This window comes from Coregonus clupeaformis, chromosome 24 (assembly GCF_020615455.1).
Source record: "Coregonus clupeaformis isolate EN_2021a chromosome 24, ASM2061545v1, whole genome shotgun sequence".
In the NCBI taxonomy this organism is placed as follows: domain Eukaryota; kingdom Metazoa; phylum Chordata; class Actinopteri; order Salmoniformes; family Salmonidae; genus Coregonus; species Coregonus clupeaformis.
In genome coordinates, this window is record NC_059215.1 from 16,357,634 (window position 1) to 16,381,616 (window position 23,983).

A 23,983-nucleotide genomic window follows, 5' to 3' on the forward strand; every position below is an offset into this window, starting at 1 on the left:
ATCACATTTATAGTAAAATAAATGCTGCAGTAGATGTTTTCAAAGTATTTCTGCTGTTTTGTTTCATAGCTGGTAAAATAATCTCTCTCACCTAGCGCTGCAACACTGCCTGGCTCGGGGCTATCTCACCTCGCGCTGCAACACTGCCTGGCTCGGGGCTATCTCACCTAGCGCTGCAACACTGCCTGGCTCGGGGCTCTCTCACCTCGCGCTGCAACACTGCCTGGCTCGGGGCTATCTCACCTAGCGCTGCAACACTGCCTGGCTCGGGGCTCTCTCACCTCGCGCTGCAACACTGCCTGGCTCGGGGCTCTCTCACCTAGCGCTGCAACACTGCCTGGCTCGGGGCTCTCTCACCTCGCGCTGCAACACTGACTGGCTCGGGGCTCTCTCACCTAGCGCTGCAACACTGCCTGGCTCGGGGCTCTCTCACCTCGCGCTGCAACACTGCCTGGCTCGGGGCTCTCTCACCTAGCGCTGCAACACTGCCTGGCTCGGGGCTCTCTCACCTCGCGCTGCAACACTGCCTGGCTCGGGGCTCTCTCACCTCGCGCTGCAACACTGCCTGGCTCGGGGCTCTCTCACCTAGCGCTGCAACACTGCCTGGCTCGGGGCTCTCTCACCTCGCGCTGCAACACTGCCTGGCTCGGGGCTCTCTCACCTAGCGCTGCAACACTGCCTGGCTCGGGGCTCTCTCACCTAGCGCTGCAACACTGCCTGGCTCGGGGCTCTCTCACCTAGCGCTGCAACACTGCCTGGCTCGGGGCTCTCTCACCTAGCGCTGCAACACTGCCTGGCTCGGGGCTCTCTCACCTCGCGCTGCAACACTGCCTGGCTCGAGAAGAGCTGAGTGAAAGATACTTTTTTATAAGCGCTGTGCACAGGCATAAAAGTTGTGGTCCTCTGTAGCTCAATTGGTAGAGCATGGCGCTTGTAACGCCAGGGTAGTGGGTTCGATCCCCGGGACCACCCATACATAAAAATGTATGCACACATGACTGTAAGTCACTTTAGATAAAAGAGTCTGCTAAATGGCATATTATTATTATTGTTATTATTTAAAAGTTAGAAATTTACTTGAAATGAAAGTCTACTGAAGTGAGACTTTGTCCTTGTGTTTCTTGGCTATTTACATTGTTTTGTTCACAAGCTAAGTTGTTTTTCTATGTTTGAGTTTCAACTGCTACGGAAAAGACGACAACGCTGCGGCTTTCCCACTAGGTGGAGCTGTGACTGACTGGAGCTGGTGGGAAAGGGGAAATTACAAGTGGCAGCACAATAGTTGTTTTCCTCATCAATCTACTCACAATACCCCATAATGACAGAGCAGAAAGAGGTTTTTAGACATTTTTGCAAATGTATAAAATAAAAACTGAAATATCACATTTACATAAGTATTCAGACCCTTTACTCAGTACTTTGTTGAAGCACCTTTGGCAGTGATTACAGCCTCGAGTCTTCTTGGGTATGACGCTACAAGCTTGGCACACGTCTTTGGGGAGTTTCTCCCATTCTTCTCTGCAGATCCTCTCAAGCTCTGTCAGGTTGGATGGGGAGCATCATTGCACACTATTTTCAGGTCTTTCCAGAGATGTTAGATCGGGTTCAAGTCCGGGCTCTGGCTGGGCCACTCAAGGACATTCAGAGACTTGTCCCGAAGCTCCTGAGTTGTCTTGGCTGTGTGCTTAGGGTCGTTGTCCTGTTGGAAGGTGAACCTTCGCCCCAGTCTGAGGTCCTGAGCGTTCTGGAGGAGGTTTTCATCAAGGATCGCTCTGTACTCTGCTCCGTTCATTTTTCCCTCGATCCTGACTAGTCTCCCAGTCCCTGCCGCTGAAAAACATCCCCACAGCATGATGCTGTCACCACCATGCTTCACCGTAGGTTTCCTCCAGACGTGACGCTTGGCACTCAGAACAAAGAGTTCAATCTTGGTTTCATCAGACCAGAGAATCTTGTTTCTCATGGTCTGAGAGTCCTTTAGGTGCCTTTTGGGAAACTCCAAGCGGGCTGTCATGTGCCTTTTACTAAGGAGTGGCTTATGTCTGGCCACTCTACCATAAAAGCCTGATTGGTGGAGTGCTACAGAGATGGTTGTCCTTCTGGAAGGTTATCCCATCTTCACAGAGGAACTCTGGAGCTCTGTCAGAGTGACCATCGGGTTCTTGGTCACCTCCCTGACTAAGGCCCTTCTCCCCCAATTGCTCAGAATTTACCACAGGTGGACTCCAATCAAGTTGTAGAAACATCTCAAGGATGATCAATGGAAACAGGATGCACCTGAGCTTAATTTCGAGTCTCAAAGCAAAGGGTCTGAATACTTCATTAAATAAGGTATCAGTTTTTTTTTTTTAAGAAATATGCTAACATGTCTAAAAACCTGTTTTCGCTTTGTCATTATGGGGTACTGTGTGTAGATTGATGAGATTTTTTTTTAAAAAAAATCCATTTTAGAATAAGGCTGTAACGTAACAAAATGTGGAAAAAGTCAAGGGATCTGAATACACCGTATGAAACAAAACAGCTGTAAAAACAAAAAAGGCTATTTTTGTCCTCTGAAGAGGAGGGGTGGTGGATGGGTTAATATATTATTATTATTTTAACACTGCTACTAGTCGGACTCTCAATCTCACAGGCACAAACATGACTCGAGTCACGTTACCACGGTAAACTCCCGCGCTTAAAGGGGCAGGTGAATAATTTGTCTCATCTGTGACTCAGGTCTCAATAATTGAAATGAAAACAATATCACATTACTTGTTACTAGTAATACATTTGTTTTAGAAACATAAAGAACTTATTTTGTATTTTGTTGGTTTGATTTTAGCGAAACGTTTATTTTATTTTTGCTGCTAAAAAATCTGAGCCTGTCCTCCCCAATTAAGGTGTCACCAACCTCCTGTGCCACACAGTCCCTCCCTCTCTGCCTCCCATCCTCCCATCCTCCCTCCCCCCTCACCTCTGCAGACGGGAACACACTTCCCTCTGCTGAAGAATCTGGAGTGGAACTCTTTGGTGAAACAGATGTCCGACGCAGCCGGAGTCCTATGCAAATCAGAAACCAGACAGATCACATACTATCCAAACAGAAAATCAGACAGATCACATTCTGTCCAATCAGAAACCAGACAGATCACATACTGTCCAATCAGAAACCACACAGATCACATACTGTCCAATCACTCGGTTTGTTATTTTCGATTAAAACAAAAACGCTATTCATAAATACGAATACAGAACTTGATTTTGCGTGGATTCCACGACGCGGTTAGCTTTTAACAGCTAGGACTGCTATTTATTGTCCCGGAATCCCGCTTAAGAGACAGGTTGAAGCCTGCTTGACAGAGACACTAAGCTGCTAGCCATCAAGCTAACGAAGTTAGTCCCAGATGAGTTTTCCAATGGAGCCGCCTTTGTCTGGAGAACTAAATGAACAGTTCCAGCATTGTAGGAGCTGTATCTATTACGCTTTGTTTCGGGACAAACCGGATCACTCAGAGTTCCAATGCGGCAATTGTTTACTTGCCGAGGATTATAGGCTTGAGGTGGCTTCCTTGATCACGCAGGTCGCCAGCCTACGTAAGAAACTGGGGAGAACGCAGAGTGGAATGTTTACATTTTCTACGCCGGTGGCTGGACGGCATTCGCGCTTGTTGGATGCATCTCCGCCTTGTCATTTGTCGTTATCCAACTGGCCGGTGTTGCCCGGAGCTCCCCATCTGATAACGCCGTCGAAGGAGCACAGCATGAGGAGAAAGGCAATTAACGTTGGTCGCATGTCACGAGCCGTGGAAGCCGAAGACAGCGACCTCCCGCAAAGCAGTCTACACTCCCAATGAGAGGCCCAGAGCGGATACAAACAACGAATAGTTTCACCGTCCTGGAGCCTGATCTTCCTGCACCTTCATCGCTGGGGTTGCCTGTGTCTGCGGCTGCGATTTCAAAGTCGACAACCTTCCATCCCTGCTCTGGATCGAGCGGGGCTTCTCCATCTGTCGGAGGCCTGCATCCTGCTAAGTGTGGGAGTGGGGGGGATTTCCTCATCCTTCTCGCCAGCCGTTTTTGGGCAGCTCCATGTTAAGAAATGTGACCGTTCCTGGTGCAAAAACAATGTCCTATCCCGGTGCTCGAGTAAATGACATTACTAAGCTGTTCCTGAATGTACCAAGTCAGGACATGGAAATCAATTCAATCGTAGTCCATGTGGGTTTTAATGACATTATGAAGGGCAGCTCTGAACAGTTGAAACTGGATTTTAAAGAGCTGATTGACTCTCTGCTAGACACTAACAAAATACCCATCATATCTGGCCCTGTGCCATCTCTGAATCGTGGCATTGAACACTTTAGCAGGATTCTTTCTCTTCACAACTGGCTATATGATTATTGCAGCTCAATGGGTGTAACTTTTGTTGACAATTTCGATAGCTTTTGGAAACAAAACACGTTTTATAAGGAGGATGGGATCCACCCAAATCATTTGGGTTCCTGGATCCTTGCACAGCATTATAAGGCTGCGTTGAGACAATGACTTAGCAATGACCCAAGCCCAGCTCAGCTAAACGCAGAGTTGTCAAATGCTTCAGCAAATGTACATTGCACCAGGGGCGTCGGTAGACACAATGTAATATAAATAACCTAATGTATGTCCCTCTAACTGCCCTGAATGCCTCTGCTGATCCTACAGCTATTGTATGCAGTAATCATGTGCCTATGAACCAGAGTGATACTGTTAGCACTGAGGCAGTGTGCCCTATTAGGAAGGCCACTGTGTGCCGCTCACCCTGCACTAACATAAAGAACATGAGCACATCTACTGCTGCTAAGCTTCCCAGTAAAGCAATAAAAACAAGTAAGCATCCCAGAAGAAAAGTGCTCAAAATAGCCCACGTTAACATATGTAGCTCAAGAAACAAGTTCATTAAATTAATAATTTGCTAGTAACAGATGACATTCATATTCTGACTATCTCTAAAACTCACTTAGATAATACCTTTGATGATACAGTGGTAGCAATACAAGGTTATAGCATTTACAGAAAAGCTAGAAATGCCAATGGTGGAGGTGTTGCTGTTTATATTCAGAACCACATTCCTGTAAAGCTCAGAGAGGATCTCATGTTAAATACTGTTAAAGTAATATGGCTACAGGTTCATCTGCCTCACCTAAAGCCCATTCTGGTGGGAAGCTGCTATAGACCACCAAGTGCTATCAGTCAGTATCTGGATAACATGTGTGAAATGCTTGATAATATATGTGATATCAATAGAGAGGTATACTTTCTGGGTGATTTAAATATTGACTGGCTTTCATCAGGCTGCCCACTCAAGAGAAAGCTTCCAACTGTAACCAGTGCCTGCAACCTGGTTCAGGTTATCAGTCAACCTACCAGGGTAATTACAAACAGTACAGGAATGAAATCATCAACATATATTGATCACGTCATTACTGATAATGCAGACATTTGTTTGAAAGCAGTATCCAAATCCATCGGATGTAGTGATCACAATATAGTAGCCATATCTAGGAAAACCAAAGTTCCAAAGGCTGGGCCTAATATAGTGTATAAGAGGTCATACAACACGTTTTGTAGTGATTCCTATGTTGTTGATGTAAAGAATATTTGTTGGTCCGTGGTGTGTAATGAGGAGCAAACAGACACTGCACTTTACACATTTTTTAATTGCTTATTCCAGTTACTAATAAGCATGCAGCCATTAAGAAAATGACTGTAAAAACTGTTCAATCCCTGTGGATTGATGAGGAATTGAAAAATTGTATGGTTGAGAGGGATGTCTGGCAGCAAATAAGTCTGGCAGCACAACCGATTGGCAAACGTACTGCAAATTGAGAAATCATGTGTTATTGGCAAGATTATCAAACTTAGGCATGACATGCCAGGAGCAATTGCTGACACTACATATCCAAGTATATCTAACCAAATTATGAAAGACAAGCGTTCAAATTTTGAATTCCGTAAAGTGAGTGTGGAAGAGGTGAAAAAATTACTGTTGTCTATCAACAATGACAAGCCATCGGCCTCTGACAACTTGGATGGAAAATTACTGAGGATAATAGCGTACGATATTGCCACTCCTATTTGCCATATCTTCAATTTAAGCCTACTAGAATGTGTGTACCCTCAGGCCTGGAGGGAAGCAAAAGTCATTCTGCTACCTAAGAATAGTAAAGCCCCCTTAACTGGCTCAAATAGCTGACCAATCAGCCTGTTACCAACCCTTAGTAAACTATTGGAAAAAATTGTGTTTGACCAGATAAAATGCTATTTTACAGTAAACAAATTGATAACAGACTTTCAGCATGCTTATAGGGAAGGACATTCAAAAAGCACAGCACTTACACAAATGACTGATGATTGTCTGAGAGAAATTGATGACAAAAAGATTGTGGGGGCTGTTTTGTTAGATTTCAGTGCGGCTTTTGACATTATCGATCATAGTCTGCTGCTGGAAAGAATGTATGTGTTATGGCTTTACACCCCCTGCTTATATTGTGGATGAAGAGTTACCTGTCTAACAGAACACAGAGGGTGTTCTTTAATGGAAGCCTCTCCAACATAATCCAGGTAGAATCAGGAATTCCCCAGGGCAGCTGTCTAGGCCCCTTACTGTTTTCAATCTTTACTAACAACATGCTTTGAGTAAAGCCTGTGTGTCTATGTATGTGGATGACTCAACACTATACACGTCAGCTACCACAGCAACTGAAATGACTGCAACACTTATCAAAGCTGCAGTTCGTTTCAGAGTGGGTGGCAAGGAATGTTAGTCCTAAATATTTAAACTAAAAGCATTGTATTTGGGACAAATCATTCACTAAACCCTAAACCTCAACTACATCTCATAATAAATAATGTGGAAATTGAGGAAGTTGAGGAGACTAAACTGCTTGGAGTAACCCTGGATTGTAAACTGTCATGGTCAAAGCATATTGATACAACAGTAGCTAAGATCGGGAGAAGTCTGTCCATAATAAAGCGCTGCTCTGCCTTCTTAACAGCACTATCAACAAGGCAGGTCCTACAGGTCCTAGTTTTGTCGCCCCTGGACTACTGTTCAGTCGTGTGGTCAGGTGGCACAAAGAGGGACTTAGGAAAATTGCAATTAGCTCAGAACAGGGCAGCACGACTGGCCCTTGGATGTACACTGAGAGCTAACATTAATAATATGCATGTCAATCTCTCCTGGCTCAAAGTGGAGGAGAGATTGACTTTATCACTTCTTGTATTTGTGAGAGGTATTGACATGTTGAATGCACCGAGCTGTCTGTTTGAACTACTGGCACACAGCTCGGTCACCCATGCATACCCCACAAGACATACCACCAGAGGTCTCTTCACAGTCCCCAAGTCCAGAACAGACTATGGGAGGCACACAGTACTACATAGAGCCATGACTACATGGAACTCTATTCCACATCAAATAACTCATACCAGCAGTAAAATTAGATTTAAAAAACAGATAAAAATACACCTTATGGAAGAGCGGGGACTGTGAAGCAACACAAACATAGACACATGCATACAAACACATGATAACATACGCACTATACACACACGTACACATGGATATTGTGTTGTAGATATGTGGTAGTAGAGTAGAGGCCTGAGGGCACACAGTTAATATGTTGTGAAATCTGTTATGAATGTATTGTAATGTTTTTTAAATGTATAACTGCCTTAATTAAATACAAATACTACACAGCTCATTCAAATGATCAAACCTTGATGATTAGTTGATTATTTGAATCAGCTGTGTAGTGCTAGGGCAAAAAATTAAACGTGCACCCCTTGGGGTCCCGAGGATCGAGGAAACCCTGGTCTAAGTTGTTAACAAAGTAGCTGATTTATGTCAAAAGTTGTATTTACAGTGAATGGAATGTTGGAAGTGATGATGTCACAATGGGGAGATTTAGAATGTAGAAAATATATCATAAAGTTGTAACCAAGCAACTCAAGTGAGACCAGTCTGCACGAGGAGTAGCGTGCTAAAGAAGAAGAACGAAGATTTAAGTGGCAGCTTTTTCTTCTCAAGCCTCTCCTAAATAGTAAGAAGAAGACGAAGAAGAAGAATGTTGAAGATTTAAGTGGCGGCTTTTGCTTCTCAAGTCCCACAACAATAATAATAATAATATGAGTATGCATGGCACACCTAATAAACACAGCATCACTTACCAGCGCATCTTGTTGAAGTTCCAAAGCTGTCTGAGTCGCAGAACTCCTGTTAGAGAGAGAGAGGGAATATTTAAAAATATAAAACATGAATATTGAAAATATACCATATTTGATTTGGCAAAAGTTTTCAATATATTGTTGCAAATGATATACTCTACATGCTTATCAAAGTCCCAGAGTGGGATCTCTGCTACTTTTAGAGTTATGATCCAATTAGTAAACATTCCCAACAGAGTGAATGGGAAATGATTTCAAAATGTCACCCTCTGCTGGTGATTTGCAGGCTGTGGATAGGAGGGCTCCTACGCCATAACTTTACAACTAACAGATATCCCAACCTGGATCTTTGATATTTCTATTTATTATGGATCCCCATTAACTGCTTCCAAGGCAGCAGTTACTCTTCCTGGGGTCCAGCACAATTAAGGCAGTTTAAAAACATTACAAGACATTCATAACAGATTTCACAACACACTGTGTGCCCTCAGGCCCCTACTCTACTACCACATATATACAATACAAAGTCCATGTGTACGTGTGTGTATAGTGTGTATGTTATCATGTGTGTGTGTGTGCATGTGTCTTTGCCTATGTTTGTTTTGCTTCACAATCCCCGCTGTTCCATAAGGTGTTTTTTAAATCTGATTCTACTGCTTGCATCAGTTACCTGATGTGGAATAGAGTTCCATGTAGTCATGGCTCTATGTAGTACTGTGGTCCTCCCATAGTCTGTTCTGGACTTGGGGACTGTGAAGAGACCTCTGGTGGCATGTCTTGTGGGGTATTCAACATGTCAATACCTCTCATAAATACAAGTAGTGATGAAGTCAATTTCTCCTCCACTTTGAGCCAGGAGATATTGACATGCATATTATTAATGTTAGCTCTCTGTGTACTTCTAAGGGCCAGCCGTGCTGCCCTGTTCTGAGCCAACTGCAATTTTCCTAAGTCCTTCTGTGTAACCTGACCACACGACTGAACAGGATTCGAGGTGCGACAAAACTAGGACCTGTAGGAGCTGCCTTGTTGATAGTGCTGTTAAGGCAGAATAGCGCTTTATTATAGACAGACTTCTCTCCATTTTAGCTGCTGTTGTATCAATATGTTTTGACCATGACAGTTTACAATCCAGGGTTACTCCAAGCAGTTTAGTCTCCTCAACTTGCTCAATTTCCACATTATTCATTACAAGATTTAGTTGAGGTTTAGGGTTTAGTGAATGATTAGTCCCAAATACAATGCTTTTAGTTTTAGAAATATTTAGGACTGACATATTCCTTGCCACCCATTCCGAAACTAACTGCAGTTCTTTGTTAAGTGTTGCAGTCATTTCAGTCGCTATAGTAGCTGACGTGTATAGTGTTGAGTCATCCGCATATATAGACACACTGGCTTTACTCAAAGCCAGTGGCATGTCGTTAGTAAAGATTGAAAACAGTAAGGGGCCTAGACAGCTGCCCTGGGGAATTCCTGATTCTACCTGGATTATGTTGGAGAGGCTTCCATTAAAGAACACCCTCTGTGTTCTGTTAGACAGGTAACTCCTTATCCACATTATAGCAGGGGGTGTAAAGCCATAACACATACGTTTTTCCAACAGCAGACTATGATCGATAATGTCAAAAGCCGCACTGAAGTCTAACAAAACAGCCCCAACAATATTTTTATCATCAATCATCAGTCATTTGTGTAAGTGCTTGTTGAATGTCCTTCCCTATAAGCATGATGTTGTTTACTGTAAAATAGCATTGTATCTGGTCAAACACAATTTTTTCCCAAAACTTTACTAAGTATTGGTAACAGGCTGATTGGTCGGTTATTTGAGCCAGTAAAGGGGGCTTTACTATTCTTAGGTAGGGGAATTACTTTTGCTTTCCTCCAGGCCTGAGGGCACACACTTTCTAGATATGCCGGTAGAGTAGATGATGTGTTACGTCCCCCAGCAAGAAAACCAACAATGGTCACTCAAACAGAAGAGGGAACTAACAACCAAAACGAAACAGGTGGGGTTTTAGGAGGGGTTCTGAAAGGCACTCATGGGGGGTCCACTGGAGGTCGACTAGCAACACCTGGGACCTAAAAGACCCCCACCATGAGACCCACTAAATCTGCCCAAGAAGAGGCAAACTAAAGAAAAACAAACAAACTGAAAGACAGGAAGCAAACCAACAAGTGGAGCAAAACGAAAACAGAGAAGATCAGATAAAGGATTGTTTGACTAGAAATCAAATAGGAAGAGACAACTAAAGGTGTTGAACCTCCACATCTCCCAGGACAACTGGAGCACTGGGCCAGCCGCTCTTAAATATCACCTGGGACAGCACAGGTGAAACACCTTCCCATTAACAAGCTGGACAAGCCAGCACAGGTGTAACACATATTGGCTGCTACCATTGCCCTGTCTCCATTCATCCACATGGCTGCACTCTGCTACCACTGAAAAAAAAATCATGAAGATTGTCCATTATTTCGTTTTTGTAAGGACCCTGAAAACGGAGGCAGAACCTATTCAAGTAAGTAAATACATATTGAAAATGTTAAAAAAGTATGTATTATTAGCTAGCTAGCCAGCTATCGAGCTACCTACGGTAGGTCACTTTGTAGGCTAACAACTGAGCTGCTAGATTGCTAGCTAACTTTCCACAGTGTTTAGGTAAGTGAATTAAATCTCATCAGCTAGCTAACTTCCTATTAGCTAGCTATCTTGATGTGATCATTGTAAATTAAAAACAGTCTCCAAATGTATTTGTAGATAACAGCCATGGATGAGGGTGAAATTGCAGCTCCAGCTGTCAGTAAAGGGAGAGTGCAGGCTACTGGACAGGGCTACAGGACAGGGCTACAGGACAGGGCTACAGGACAGGGCTACAGGACAGGGCTACAGGACAGGGCTACTGGACAGGGCTACAGGACAGGGCTACTGGACAGGGCTACTGGACAGGGCTACTGGACAGGGCTACTGGACAGGGCTACTGGACAGGGCTACAGGACAGGGCTACAGGACAGGGCTACTGGACAGGGCTACTGGGTAGGGCTACAGGACAGGGCTACTGGACAGGGCTACTGGACAGGGCTACTGGACAGGGCTACAGGACAGGGCTACTGGACAGGGCTACTGGACAGGGCTACTGGACAGGGCTACTGGACAGGGCTACAGGACAGGGCTACAGGACAGGGCTACTGGACAGGGCTACAGGACAGGGCTACTGGACAGGGCTACTGGACAGGGCTACAGGACAGGGCTACAGGACAGGGCTACAGGACAGGGCTACTGGACAGGGCTACTGGACAGGGCTACAGGACAGGGCTACTGGACAGGGCTACTGGACAGGGCTACTGGACAGGGCTACTGGACAGGGCTACAGGACAGGGCTACAGGGTAGGGCTACTGGACAGGGCTACAGGACAGGGCTACTGGACAGGGCTACTGGACAGGGCTACAGGACAGGGCTACAGGACAGGGCTACTGGACAGGGCTACAGGGTAGGGCTACAGGACAGGGCTACAGGACAGGGCTACAGGACAGGGCTACTGGACAGGGCTACAGGACAGGGCTACAGGACAGGGCTACAGGGTAGGGCTACTGGACAGGGCTACAGGGTAGGGCTACTGGACAGGGCTACAGGGTAGGGCTACTGGACAGGGCTACTGGACAGGGCTACAGGACAGGGCTACTGGACAGGGCTACAGGACAGGGCTACAGGACAGGGCTACTGGACAGGGCTACAGGACAGGGCTACAGGACAGGGCTACAGGACAGGGCTACTGGACAGGGCTACTGGACAGGGCTACTGGACAGGGCTACAGGACAGGGCTACAGGACAGGGCTACTGGGTAGGGCTACAGGACAGGGCTACAGGACAGGGCTACAGGACAGGGCTACAGGACAGGGCTACTGGACAGGGCTACTGGACAGGGCTACTGGACAGGGCTACAGGACAGGGCTACTGGACAGGGCTACTGGACAGGGCTACTGGACAGGGCTACAGGACAGGGCTACAGGACAGGGCTACTGGACAGGGCTACTGGACAGGGCTACTGGACAGGGCTACTGGACAGGGCTACAGGGCTACAGGACAGGGCTACAGGACAGGGCTACAGGACAGGGCTACTGGACAGGGCTACTGGACAGGGCTACAGGACAGGGCTACTGGACAGGGCTACAGGACAGGGCTACAGGACAGGGCTACAGGACAGGGCTACTGGACAGGGCTACTGGACAGGGCTACTGGACAGGGCTACAGGACAGGGCTACTGGACAGGGCTACTGGACAGGGCTACAGGACAGGGCTACTGGACAGGGCTACAGGACAGGGCTACTGGACAGGGCTACAGGACAGGGCTACAGGGTAGGGCTACTGGACAGGGCTACTGGACAGGGCTACAGGACAGGGCTACTGGACAGGGCTACAGGACAGGGCTACAGGACAGGGCTACAGGACAGGGCTACTGGACAGGGCTACAGGACAGGGCTACAGGACAGGGCTACTGGACAGGGCTACAGGACAGGGCTACAGGACAGGGCTACAGGGTAGGGCTACTGGACAGGGCTACAGGACAGGGCTACAGGACAGGGCTACAGGACAGGGCTACTGGACAGGGCTACTGGGTAGGGCTACTGGACAGGGCTACAGGACAGGGCTACAGGGTAGGGCTACAGGGTAGGGCTACAGGGTAGGGCTACAGGACAGGGCTACAGGACAGGGCTACAGGACAGGGCTACAGGACAGGGCTACAGGACAGGGCTACAGGACAGGGCTACAGGACAGGGCTACTGGACAGGGCTACAGGACAGGGCTACTGGACAGGGCTACTGGACAGGGCTACTGGACAGGGCTACAGGACAGGGCTACAGGACAGGGCTACAGGACAGGGCTACTGGGTAGGGCTACAGGACAGGGCTACTGGACAGGGCTACTGGACAGGGCTACTGGACAGGGCTACTGGACAGGGCTACTGGACAGGGCTACAGGACAGGGCTACTGGACAGGGCTACTGGGTAGGGCTACAGGACAGGGCTACTGGACAGGGCTACTGGACGCTACAGGACAGGGCTACTGGACAGGGCTACAGGACAGGGCTACTGGACAGGGCTACTGGACAGGGCTACAGGGACAGGACAGGGCTACAGGACAGGGCTACTGGACAGGGCTACTGGACAGGGCTACAGGACAGGGCTACTGGACAGGGCTACAGGACAGGGCTACTGGACAGGGCTACAGGACAGGGCTACTGGACAGGGCTACAGGACAGGGCTACAGGACAGGGCTACTGGACAGGGCTACAGGACAGGGCTACAGGGTAGGGCTACTGGACAGGGCTACAGGACAGGGCTACTGGACAGGGCTACTGGACAGGGCTACAGGACAGGGCTACAGGACAGGGCTACTGGACAGGGCTACAGGACAGGGCTACAGGACAGGGCTACAGGACAGGGCTACAGGACAGGGCTACTGGACAGGGCTACAGGACAGGGCTACAGGACAGGGCTACAGGGTAGGGCTACTGGACAGGGCTACAGGGTAGGGCTACTGGACAGGGCTACAGGGTAGGGCTACTGGACAGGGCTACTGGACAGGGCTACAGGACAGGGCTACTGGACAGGGCTACAGGACAGGGCTACAGGGCTACAGGGTTACAGGACAGGGCTACAGGACAGGGCTACAGGACAGGGCTACTGGACAGGGCTACTGGACAGGGCTACAGGACAGGGCTACTGGACAGGGCTACTGGACAGGGCTACTGGACAGGGCTACTGGACAGGGCTACTGGACAGGGCTACAGGACAGGGCTACAGGACAGGGCTACTGGACAGGGCTACTGGGTAGGGCTACAGGACAGGGCTACTGGACAGGGCTACTGGACAGGGCTACTGGACAGGGCTACAGGACAGGGCTACTGGACAGGGCTACTGGACAGGGCTACTGGACAGGGCTACTGGACAGGGCTACAGGACAGGGCTACTGGACAGGGCTACAGGACAGGGCTACTGGACAGGGCTACTGGACAGGGCTACAGGACAGGGCTACAGGACAGGGCTACAGGACAGGGCTACTGGACAGGGCTACTGGACAGGGCTACAGGACAGGGCTACTGGACAGGGCTACAGGACAGGGCTACTGGACAGGGCTACAGGACAGGGCTACTGGACAGGGCTACAGGACAGGGCTACTGGACAGGGCTACAGGACAGGGCTACTGGACAGGGCTACAGGACAGGGCTACAGGGTAGGGCTACTGGACAGGGCTACAGGACAGGGCTACTGGACAGGGCTACTGGACAGGGCTACAGGACAGGGCTACAGGACAGGGCTACTGGACAGGGCTACAGGATAGGGCTACAGGACAGGGCTACAGGACAGGGCTACAGGACAGGGCTACTGGACAGGGCTACAGGACAGGGCTACAGGACAGGGCTACAGGGTAGGGCTACTGGACAGGGCTACAGGGTAGGGCTACTGGACAGGGCTACAGGGTAGGGCTACTGGACAGGGCTACTGGACAGGGCTACAGGACAGGGCTACTGGACAGGGCTACAGGACAGGGCTACAGGACAGGGCTACTGGACAGGGCTACAGGGCTACAGGACAGGGCTACAGGACAGGGCTACAGGACAGGGCTACAGGACAGGGCTACTGGACAGGGCTACTGGACAGGGCTACTGGACAGGGCTACTGGACAGGGCTACAGGACAGGGCTACAGGACAGGGCTACTGGGTAGGGCTACTGGGTAGGGCTACAGGACAGGGCTACAGGACAGGGCTACAGGACAGGGCTACTGGACAGGGCTACTGGACAGGGCTACAGGACAGGGCTACTGGACAGGGCTACTGGACAGGGCTACTGGACAGGGCTACAGGACAGGGCTACTGGACAGGGCTACTGGACAGGGCTACTGGACAGGGCTACTGGACAGGGCTACTGGACAGGGCTACTGGACAGGGCTACAGGGCTACAGGACAGGGCTACAGGACAGGGCTACTGGACAGGGCTACAGGACAGGGCTACTGGACAGGGCTACAGGACAGGGCTACTGGACAGGGCTACAGGACAGGGCTACAGGACAGGGCTACAGGACAGGGCTACTGGACAGGGCTACTGGACAGGGCTACAGGACAGGGCTACAGGACAGGGCTACAGGACAGGGCTACTGGACAGGGCTACAGGACAGGGCTACAGGACAGGGCTACTGGACAGGGCTACAGGACAGGGCTACAGGACAGGGCTACAGGACAGGGCTACTGGACAGGGCTACAGGACAGGGCTACAGGACAGGGCTACTGGACAGGGCTACAGGACAGGGCTACAGGACAGGGCGTGAGGGCTACAGGACAGGGCTACAGGACAGGGCTACAGGACAGGGCTACAGGACAGGGCTACAGGACAGGGCTACAGGACAGGGCTACTGGACAGGGCTACAGGACAGGGCTACTGGACAGGGCTACTGGACAGGGCTACTGGACAGGGCTACAGGACAGGGCTACAGGACAGGGCTACAGGACAGGGCTACTGGGTAGGGCTACAGGACAGGGCTACTGGACAGGGCTACTGGACAGGGCTACTGGACAGGGCTACTGGACAGGGCTACTGGACAGGGCTACAGGACAGGGCTACTGGGTAGGGCTACTGGACAGGGCTACTGGGTAGGGCTACAGGACAGGGCTACTGGACAGGGCTACTGGACAGGGCTACAGGACAGGGCTACTGGACAGGGCTACAGGACAGGGCTACTGGACAGGGCTACTGGACAGGGCTACAGGACAGGGCTACAGGACAGGGCTACAGGACAGGGCTACTGGACAGGGCTACTGGACAGGGCTACAGGACAGGGCTACTGGACAGGGCTACAGGACAGGGCTACTGGACAGGGCTACAGGACAGGGCTACTGGACAGGGCTACAGGACAGGGCTACAGGACAGGGCTACAGGACAGGGCTACAGGACAGGGCTACAGGGTAGGGCTACTGGACAGGGCTACAGGACAGGGCTACTGGACAGGGCTACTGGACAGGGCTACAGGACAGGGCTACAGGACAGGGCTACTGGACAGGGCTACAGGGTAGGGCTACAGGACAGGGCTACAGGACAGGGCTACAGGACAGGGCTACTGGACAGGGCTACAGGACAGGGCTACAGGACAGGGCTACAGGGGTAGGGCTACTGGACAGGGCTACAGGGTAGGGCTACTGGACAGGGCTACAGGGTAGGGCTACTGGACAGGGCTACTGGACAGGGCTACAGGACAGGGCTACTGGACAGGGCTACAGGACAGGGCTACAGGGCTACAGGGCTACAGGACAGGGCTACAGGACAGGGCTACAGGACAGGGCTACAGGACAGGGCTACAGGACAGGGCTACAGGACAGGGCTACAGGACAGGGCTACTGGACAGGGCTACTGGACAGGGCTACTGGACAGGGCTACAGGACAGGGCTACTGGACAGGGCTACAGGACAGGGCTACAGGACAGGGCTACTGGGTAGGGCTACAGGACAGGGCTACAGGACAGGGCTACAGGACAGGGCTACTGGACAGGGCTACTGGACAGGGCTACTGGACAGGGCTACTGGACAGGGCTACAGGACAGGGCTACAGGACAGGGCTACTGGACAGGGCTACAGGACAGGGCTACTGGACAGGGCTACAGGACAGGGCTACAGGACAGGGCTACTGGACAGGGCTACAGGACAGGGCTACTGGACAGGGCTACTGGACAGGGCTACTGGACAGGGCTACTGGACAGGGCTACAGGACAGGGCTACTGGACAGGGCTACAGGGCTACAGGACAGGGCTACAGGACAGGGCTACAGGACAGGGCTACTGGACAGGGCTACAGGACAGGGCTACAGGACAGGGCTACTGGACAGGGCTACAGGACAGGGCTACAGGACAGGGCTACAGGACAGGGCTACTGGACAGGGCTACAGGGTAGGGCTACTGGACAGGGCTACAGGACAGGGCTACTGGACAGGGCTACTGGACAGGGCTACAGGACAGGGCTACAGGACAGGGCTACTGGACAGGGCTACAGGACAGGGCTACTGGACAGGGCTACAGGACAGGGCTACAGGGTAGGGCTACTGGACAGGGCTACTGGACAGGGCTACAGGACAGGGCTACAGGACAGGGCTACAGGACAGGGCTACAGGACAGGGCTACAGGACAGGGCTACAGGACAGGGCTACAGGACAGGGCTACTGGACAGGGCTACTGGACAGGGCTACAGGACAGGGCTACTGGACAGGGCTACAGGACAGGGCTACAGGACAGGGCTACAGGACAGGGCTACAGGGTAGGGCTACTGGACAGGGCTACAGGACAGGGCTACAGGACAGGGCTACTGGACAGGGCTACTGGACAGGGCTACAGGACAGGGCTACTGGACAGGGCTACTGGACAGGGCTACAGGACAGGGCTACTGGACAGGGCTACTGGACAGGGCTACTGGACAGGGCTACTGGACAGGGCTACAGGACAGGGCTACTGGACAGGGCTACAGGACAGGGCTACTGGACAGGGCTACTGGACAGGGCTACAGGACAGGGCTACAGGGTAGGGCTACAGGACAGGGCTACAGGACAGGGCTACAGGACAGGGCTACTGGACAGGGCTACTGGACAGGGCTACAGGACAGGGCTACTGGACAGGGCTACAGGACAGGGCTACAGGACAGGGCTACTGGACAGGGCTACTGGACAGGGCTACTGGACAGGGCTACAGGACAGGGCTACAGGACAGGGCTACAGGACAGGGCTACAGGACAGGGCTACAGGACAGGGCTACTGGACAGGGCTACAGGACAGGGCTACTGGGTAGGGCTACAGGACAGGGCTACTGGGTACGGCTACAGGACAGGGCTACTGGGTAGGGCTACTGGGTAGGGCTACTGGACAGGGCTACTGGACAGGGCTACTGGACAGGGCTACAGGACAGGGCTACAGGACAGGGCTACTGGACAGGGCTACAGGACAGGGCTACAGGACAGGGCTACAGGACAGGGCTACTGGACAGGGCTACAGGACAGGGCTACAGGACAGGGCTACAGGACAGGGCTACAGGACAGGGCTACTGGACAGGGCTACAGGACAGGGCTACAGGACAGGGCTACAGGACAGGGCTACAGGACAGGGCTACTGGACAGGGCTACTGGACAGGGCTACTGGACAGGGCTACTGGGTAGGGCTACAGGACAGGGCTACAGGACAGGGCTACAGGACAGGGCTACTGGACAGGGCTACTGGGTAGGGCTACAGGGCTACAGGACAGGGCTACAGGACAGGGCTACAGGACAGGGCTACTGGACAGGGCTACAGGACAGGGCTACTGGGTAGGGCTACAGGACAGGGCTACAGGACAGGGCTACAGGACAGGGCTACAGGACAGGGCTACAGGACAGGGCTACAGGGTAGGGCTACAGGGCTACAGGACAGGGCTACAGGACAGGGCTACTGGGTAGGGCTACAGGGCTACAGGACAGGGCTACAGGGCTACAGGACAGGGCTACAGGACAGGGCTACAGGGCTACAGGGCTACAGGACAGGGCTACTGGACAGGCCTACTGGACAGGGCTACAGGGCTACAGGACAGGGCTACAGGACAGGGCTACAGGACAGGGCTACAGGACAGGGCTACAGGACAGGGCAGGTCATTTTGTGGGACGACATTATGAAAAGATTCTCCAATTCTAGTTCCTAGAGAGAAAACTTTGAGGACAGAGAGATAATAGCAACATTCCATTCAGTGCTGTCTAATTAGAGTATAATGAAGCCTGTTTCTTTGTGATGTTTTCTGTCCTCAGACACAGAGAGCTGTGAAACCCTGTCTGCAGATGAAGAGGTCCCGATGAATGTCCCAAGGCTAAGGGTATATCCTATATATCAAGGGTTATATGTGTACCCAGTGGCGATTTTAGAATGTAAAAGTGGGATGGATGCCAGCAAAGCCACTACACAACATGACACTAAACAATACATTAATTGCACTAGAACTGTGACAAACGGGGCCCACAAACTGTTAGGGCCTCCATAAAGCTGTCCCAACACCTTACCACTGCTCCACCTGGCTATCAGAGGCAGCTGTCCCAACACCTTACCACTGCTCCACCTGGCTATCAGAGGCAGCTGTCCCAACACCTTACCACTGCTCCACCTGGCTATCAGAGGCAGCTGTCCCAACACCTTACCACTGCTCCACCTGGCTATCAGAGGCAGCTGTCCCAACACCTTACCACTGCTCCACCTGGCTATCAGAGGCAGCTGTCCCAACACCTTACCACTGCTCCACCTGGCTATCAGAGGCAGCAGTCCCAACACCTTACCACTGCTCCACCTGGCTATCAGAGGCAGCAGTCCCAACACCTTACCACCGCTCCACCTGGCTATCAGAGGAGCCTTGTCTGGCAGCGAAACAGTTCATTCAGCCTCATTTACTGGCTTTAAAAAACACATAGCTGATATGGCTGACTTGCTTAAACAAATGTGGTTTCTAATGACAATTGAGATGTACAAACTACGGCATAAGGGGACGACGAGCGGAGAAGAGGCAATCCGTAATTTCGATTAAGATGTTAATGAGCGAGCTATGATGGATGTAGTCAATATAATTATTTGTTCAGCACTTTTGAAATGTACAGCGACAGAATTCAGAACATGGGCCGTTCTTACAGTGTTCTCCCTGTACACCTGGATTTATGGTGCTTTCAAGACAACTGGGAACTCGCAAAAAGCAAGGTTGAATCATGATGACGTCAGTGATCTTCAGGTCGGAGCTCTAGAAAGAGGCCAGAGTTCCCGACTTACAATTCCGAGTTGGATGACCGTTCAAAAAGTATTTTCCCAGTCGGAGCTTGTTTTTCCTGAGTTCCCAGTTGTCTTGATCTCACTGGTCAGATTTCGCAATTCCAAGTTAGTTGTTTTGAGCACAGCACAAATCATGCTTCATTGACAGCATGGCCAATGCTGAACATTTATCATTTTAAAACTCGGAAGAGAGACCCTTAATCCCAGATTTGGGACCACACAGCCACTCCACTGAATAGCAGGCTAGTGATTGCTTTGCAATGCTTGCAGTTAGCCACTGTCACTGATTCCTTCCAAACCACTCATTGAATTTGTGATTTCCAACTTGTTGTGTAATGTTTATGTCCAATGGCCGATGAACACGATACGTTTTATCTATAATTTCTCTTCATTAGACAAAGATTGAAAAGGATTTGCCAGTAGATTGTCGACTTGATTCATGATGATGACTGCTAGCTAAGATTTTGAAAGTATGATGTTGACATGATCAGTCCAATCAAAGCTACTGTGATTTGACATTTTATCTGTGGCCAATGACCTTGAGCCTTCTTGAATGGGCATTTCTAATGTAACTATGGCAGCACCCAAGGGGCTTGAATTTTCGAGCTCTACCCTTAGACATACTATCCCCACGAGTGACAGAACACTGAGCCAATCACGTAGTGTCCCCACGAGTGACAGAACACTGAGCCAATAACGTAGTGTCCCCACGAGTGACAGAATACTGAGCCAATCACGTAGTATCCCCACGAGTGACAGAACACTGAGCCAATCACGGCGCTATTAGAGAACATTACCAAACCCTACGCTCCGTATTTTCCGCTGGCTGCCCCACCACCACAGAAAGCACTGAGCCAGGCTGAAACACCTGCATTTTGGAGCTGCCTTACTCAAGAAAGCAGAAAAGAGACCATGTTTGTATGGAGGTTTTATTAACTCAATTATTATTTTATTTTTTTACATTGTTTGCAAACTGATATGTGACACCTATTAATGCCTGCAACCCCCCCCCCCCCCCAAAAAAAAGCCCTGAATGACGGGTTGCCACTGTGTGTACCTATGTTAGCAAATACAGGTAAACATCACACACAACGTTTAAAACCTATTACAATTGGAGCAGTCCAACCCTGCTGGAGGTGCAGGGTTCTGTTCCAGCCCAGCAATAACACACCTGATTCAACATATCAAACCTAATGAGTTGATAATCAAGCGTGCGGTTTTATTGCTGTGCTGGAATAGAAGCTGCTCCCCCTGTAGATCAGGGATCAGGTCTGCTCCCCCTGTAGATCAGGGATCAGTGGAGCAACGTTGGCCACTGCTGGTATGGACTTTTTTTTGTTCACCTGAAATAATGCTTTAGTAATAATAACCTACTGGAAATAATAACAATGATCTATTGTTGTTTAGACTAAGATGTCTAATCTTTACATACCAGTTAGCGTATTTGTACATTTTGATGTGATGAAGTGTTGACTCTTTGAAGTGAAGTGTTTAAACTTGTTTTAATTATTAAACTATTATTCAAAATGAACTAGTGTTGATTAATCACATATCACTGCAATAGAGGGGAAGGGGTTCTGTCTCTAATGTGTTTCTGTGGTGTTTTCTCAAATCAACATTTCCTTTTTGTCTAGTTGTAAGACCTCCAATCTGTATTTGATTGTCACTCTCTCTCAGTATATCAGCCATGTTGAATCCATTTGGGTTAGGGTTAGCATGGTTTAACATGTTGAGCTAGCTATATGTTCTCAATTTAAAATGATACCCAGCAGACAATGTACATTATGAGGCTAACCATATAGCAGATTTTGTGCCTTTTAAGTGCTGACATAATGAAATTGTTTACTGCAAATCCAACCCTTTTAATTTAGGTACAGTAGCTAATAAGGAGATGACAATTACAGGTATATATTATATTCATTATATTTTATTTCATTCATTTTAGCAATGTTGCTTGCAAAATGATTGTAGTTGTTCCCATAGATAGACAGTACATGGTTGCTCAATGTATCACTGATCCTGGATCAGCTAGCGACTGGGCTAACGCAGCTAACATTTTAGGTCAATAATATACTGTTTTTAGTATTTTATTTTTTATTAGAATCGTGAGAGAAATTGAACTAGCTAGTAGATAGCGTTAGTGTTATAAGTATACCCTATCCCCTCCTCTCTTCTCCAGACCTTCTCCCTTACCTCACCCTTACCTCACCTCGCTCATCAACTCATCCTTGATCGCTGGCCATGTCCCTTCCGTCTTCAAGAGAGCGAGAGTTGCACCCCTCCTCAAAAAACCTACACTCGATCCCTCCGATGTCAACAACTACAGACCAGTATCCCTTCTTTCTTTTCTCTCCAAAACTCTTGAGCGTGCCATCTCTAGCCAACTCTCCTGCTATCTCTCTCAGAATGACCTTCTTGATCCTAACCAGTCAGGTTTCAGGACTGGTCATTCAACTGAGACTGCTCTTCTCTGTGTCACGGAGGCTCTCCGCACTGCTAAAGCTAACTCTCTTCTCTGCTCTTATCCTTCTAGACCTGTCTGCTGACTTTGATACTGTGAACCATCAGATCCTCCTCTCCACCCTCTCCGAGCTGGGCATCTCCGGCGCGGCTCACTCTTGGATTGCGTCCTACCTGACAGGTCGCTCCTACCAGGTGGCGTGGCGAGAAGCTGTCTCCGCACCACGTGCTCTCACCACTGGTGTCCCCCAGGGCTCAGTTCTAGGACCTATCCTATTCTCTCTATACACCAAGTCACTTGGCTCTGTCATATCCTCACATGGTCTCTCCTATCATTGCTACGCAGATGACACATAATTAATTTTCTCCTTTCCCCCTTCTGATAACCAGGTGGCGAATCGCATCTCTGCATGTCTGGCAGACATATCAGTATGGATGACGGATCACCACCTCATGCTGAACCTTGGCAAGACGGAGCTGCTCTTCCTCCCGGGGAAGGACTGCCTGTTCCATGATCTCGCCATCACGGTTGACAACTCCGTTGTGTCCTCCTCCCAGAGTGCGAAGAGCCTTGGCGTGACCCTGGACAACACCCTGTCGTTCTCTGCTAACATCAAAGCGGTGACCCGATCCTGCAGGTTCATGCTCTACAACATTCGCAGAGTACGACCCTGCCTTACACAGGAAGCGGCACAGGTCTTATCCAGGCACTTGCCATCTCCCGTCTGGATTACTGCAACTCGCTGTTGGCTGGGCTCCCTGCCTGTGCCATTAAACCCCTGCAATTTATCCAGAACGCTGCAGCCCGTCTGGTGTTCAACCTTCCCAAATTCTCTCACGTCACCCCGCTCCTCCGCACACTCCACTGGCTTCCAGTTGAGGCTTGCATCTACTACAAGACCATGGTGCTTGCCTACGGCGCTGTGAGGGGAACGGCACCTCCTTACCTTCAGGCTCTGATCAGACCCTACACCCAAACGAGGGCACTACGTTCATCCACCTCTGGCCTGCTGGCTCCCCTATCTCTACGGAAGCATAGTTCCCGCTCAGCCCAGTCAAAGCTATTCGCTGCTCTGGCACCCCAATGGTGGAACAAGCTCCCCCACGACGCCAGGACAGCGGAGTCACTGACCACCTTCCGGAGACACTTGAAACCCTACCTCTTTAAGGAATACCTGGAATAGTATAATAGTAATCCTTCCACCCCCCCTTTACTACCACTGTCTTTTGTCTAAACTAACACCTGACTTATTTCACCTGCTAGCACTGACTTGTTTAAAGAAATGTACTTATTGTGATCGAGATGTAGTTGTCCCTGATTGCACTGACTTTGCTCACAGCTGCTTGTTTGAAGAAGTGTACTTACTGTGATCAATATGTGGTTGTCCCACTGACGTCTGTATTTTTGTAGTGACTGGGTGTATTGATACACCATCCAAAATGTAATTAACAACTTCACCATGCTCAAAGGGATATTCAATGTCTGCTTTTTAAATTGTTACCCCCATCTACTAATAGGTGCCCTTCTTAGCGAG

At 49.8% G+C, this 23,983-nt stretch overlaps 1 protein-coding gene across 2 annotated transcripts in view; it reads right to left on the bottom strand.

Annotated features, from left to right (window-relative positions):
- Positions 1–23,983, bottom strand: part of tafazzin (tafazzin, phospholipid-lysophospholipid transacylase) — a 41,466-nt gene that overhangs the window by 12,615 nt on the left and 4,868 nt on the right. For both annotated transcript variants that reach the window (XM_045206851.1, XM_045206852.1), the window contains exons 4-5: positions 8,191–8,236; positions 2,957–3,042 (exon numbers count right to left, since the gene is read on the bottom strand). In XM_045206851.1, the coding sequence (XP_045062786.1) occupies positions 2,957–3,042; positions 8,191–8,236 (132 nt within the window). The remainder of the gene's footprint in view (positions 1–2,956; positions 3,043–8,190; positions 8,237–23,983) is intronic.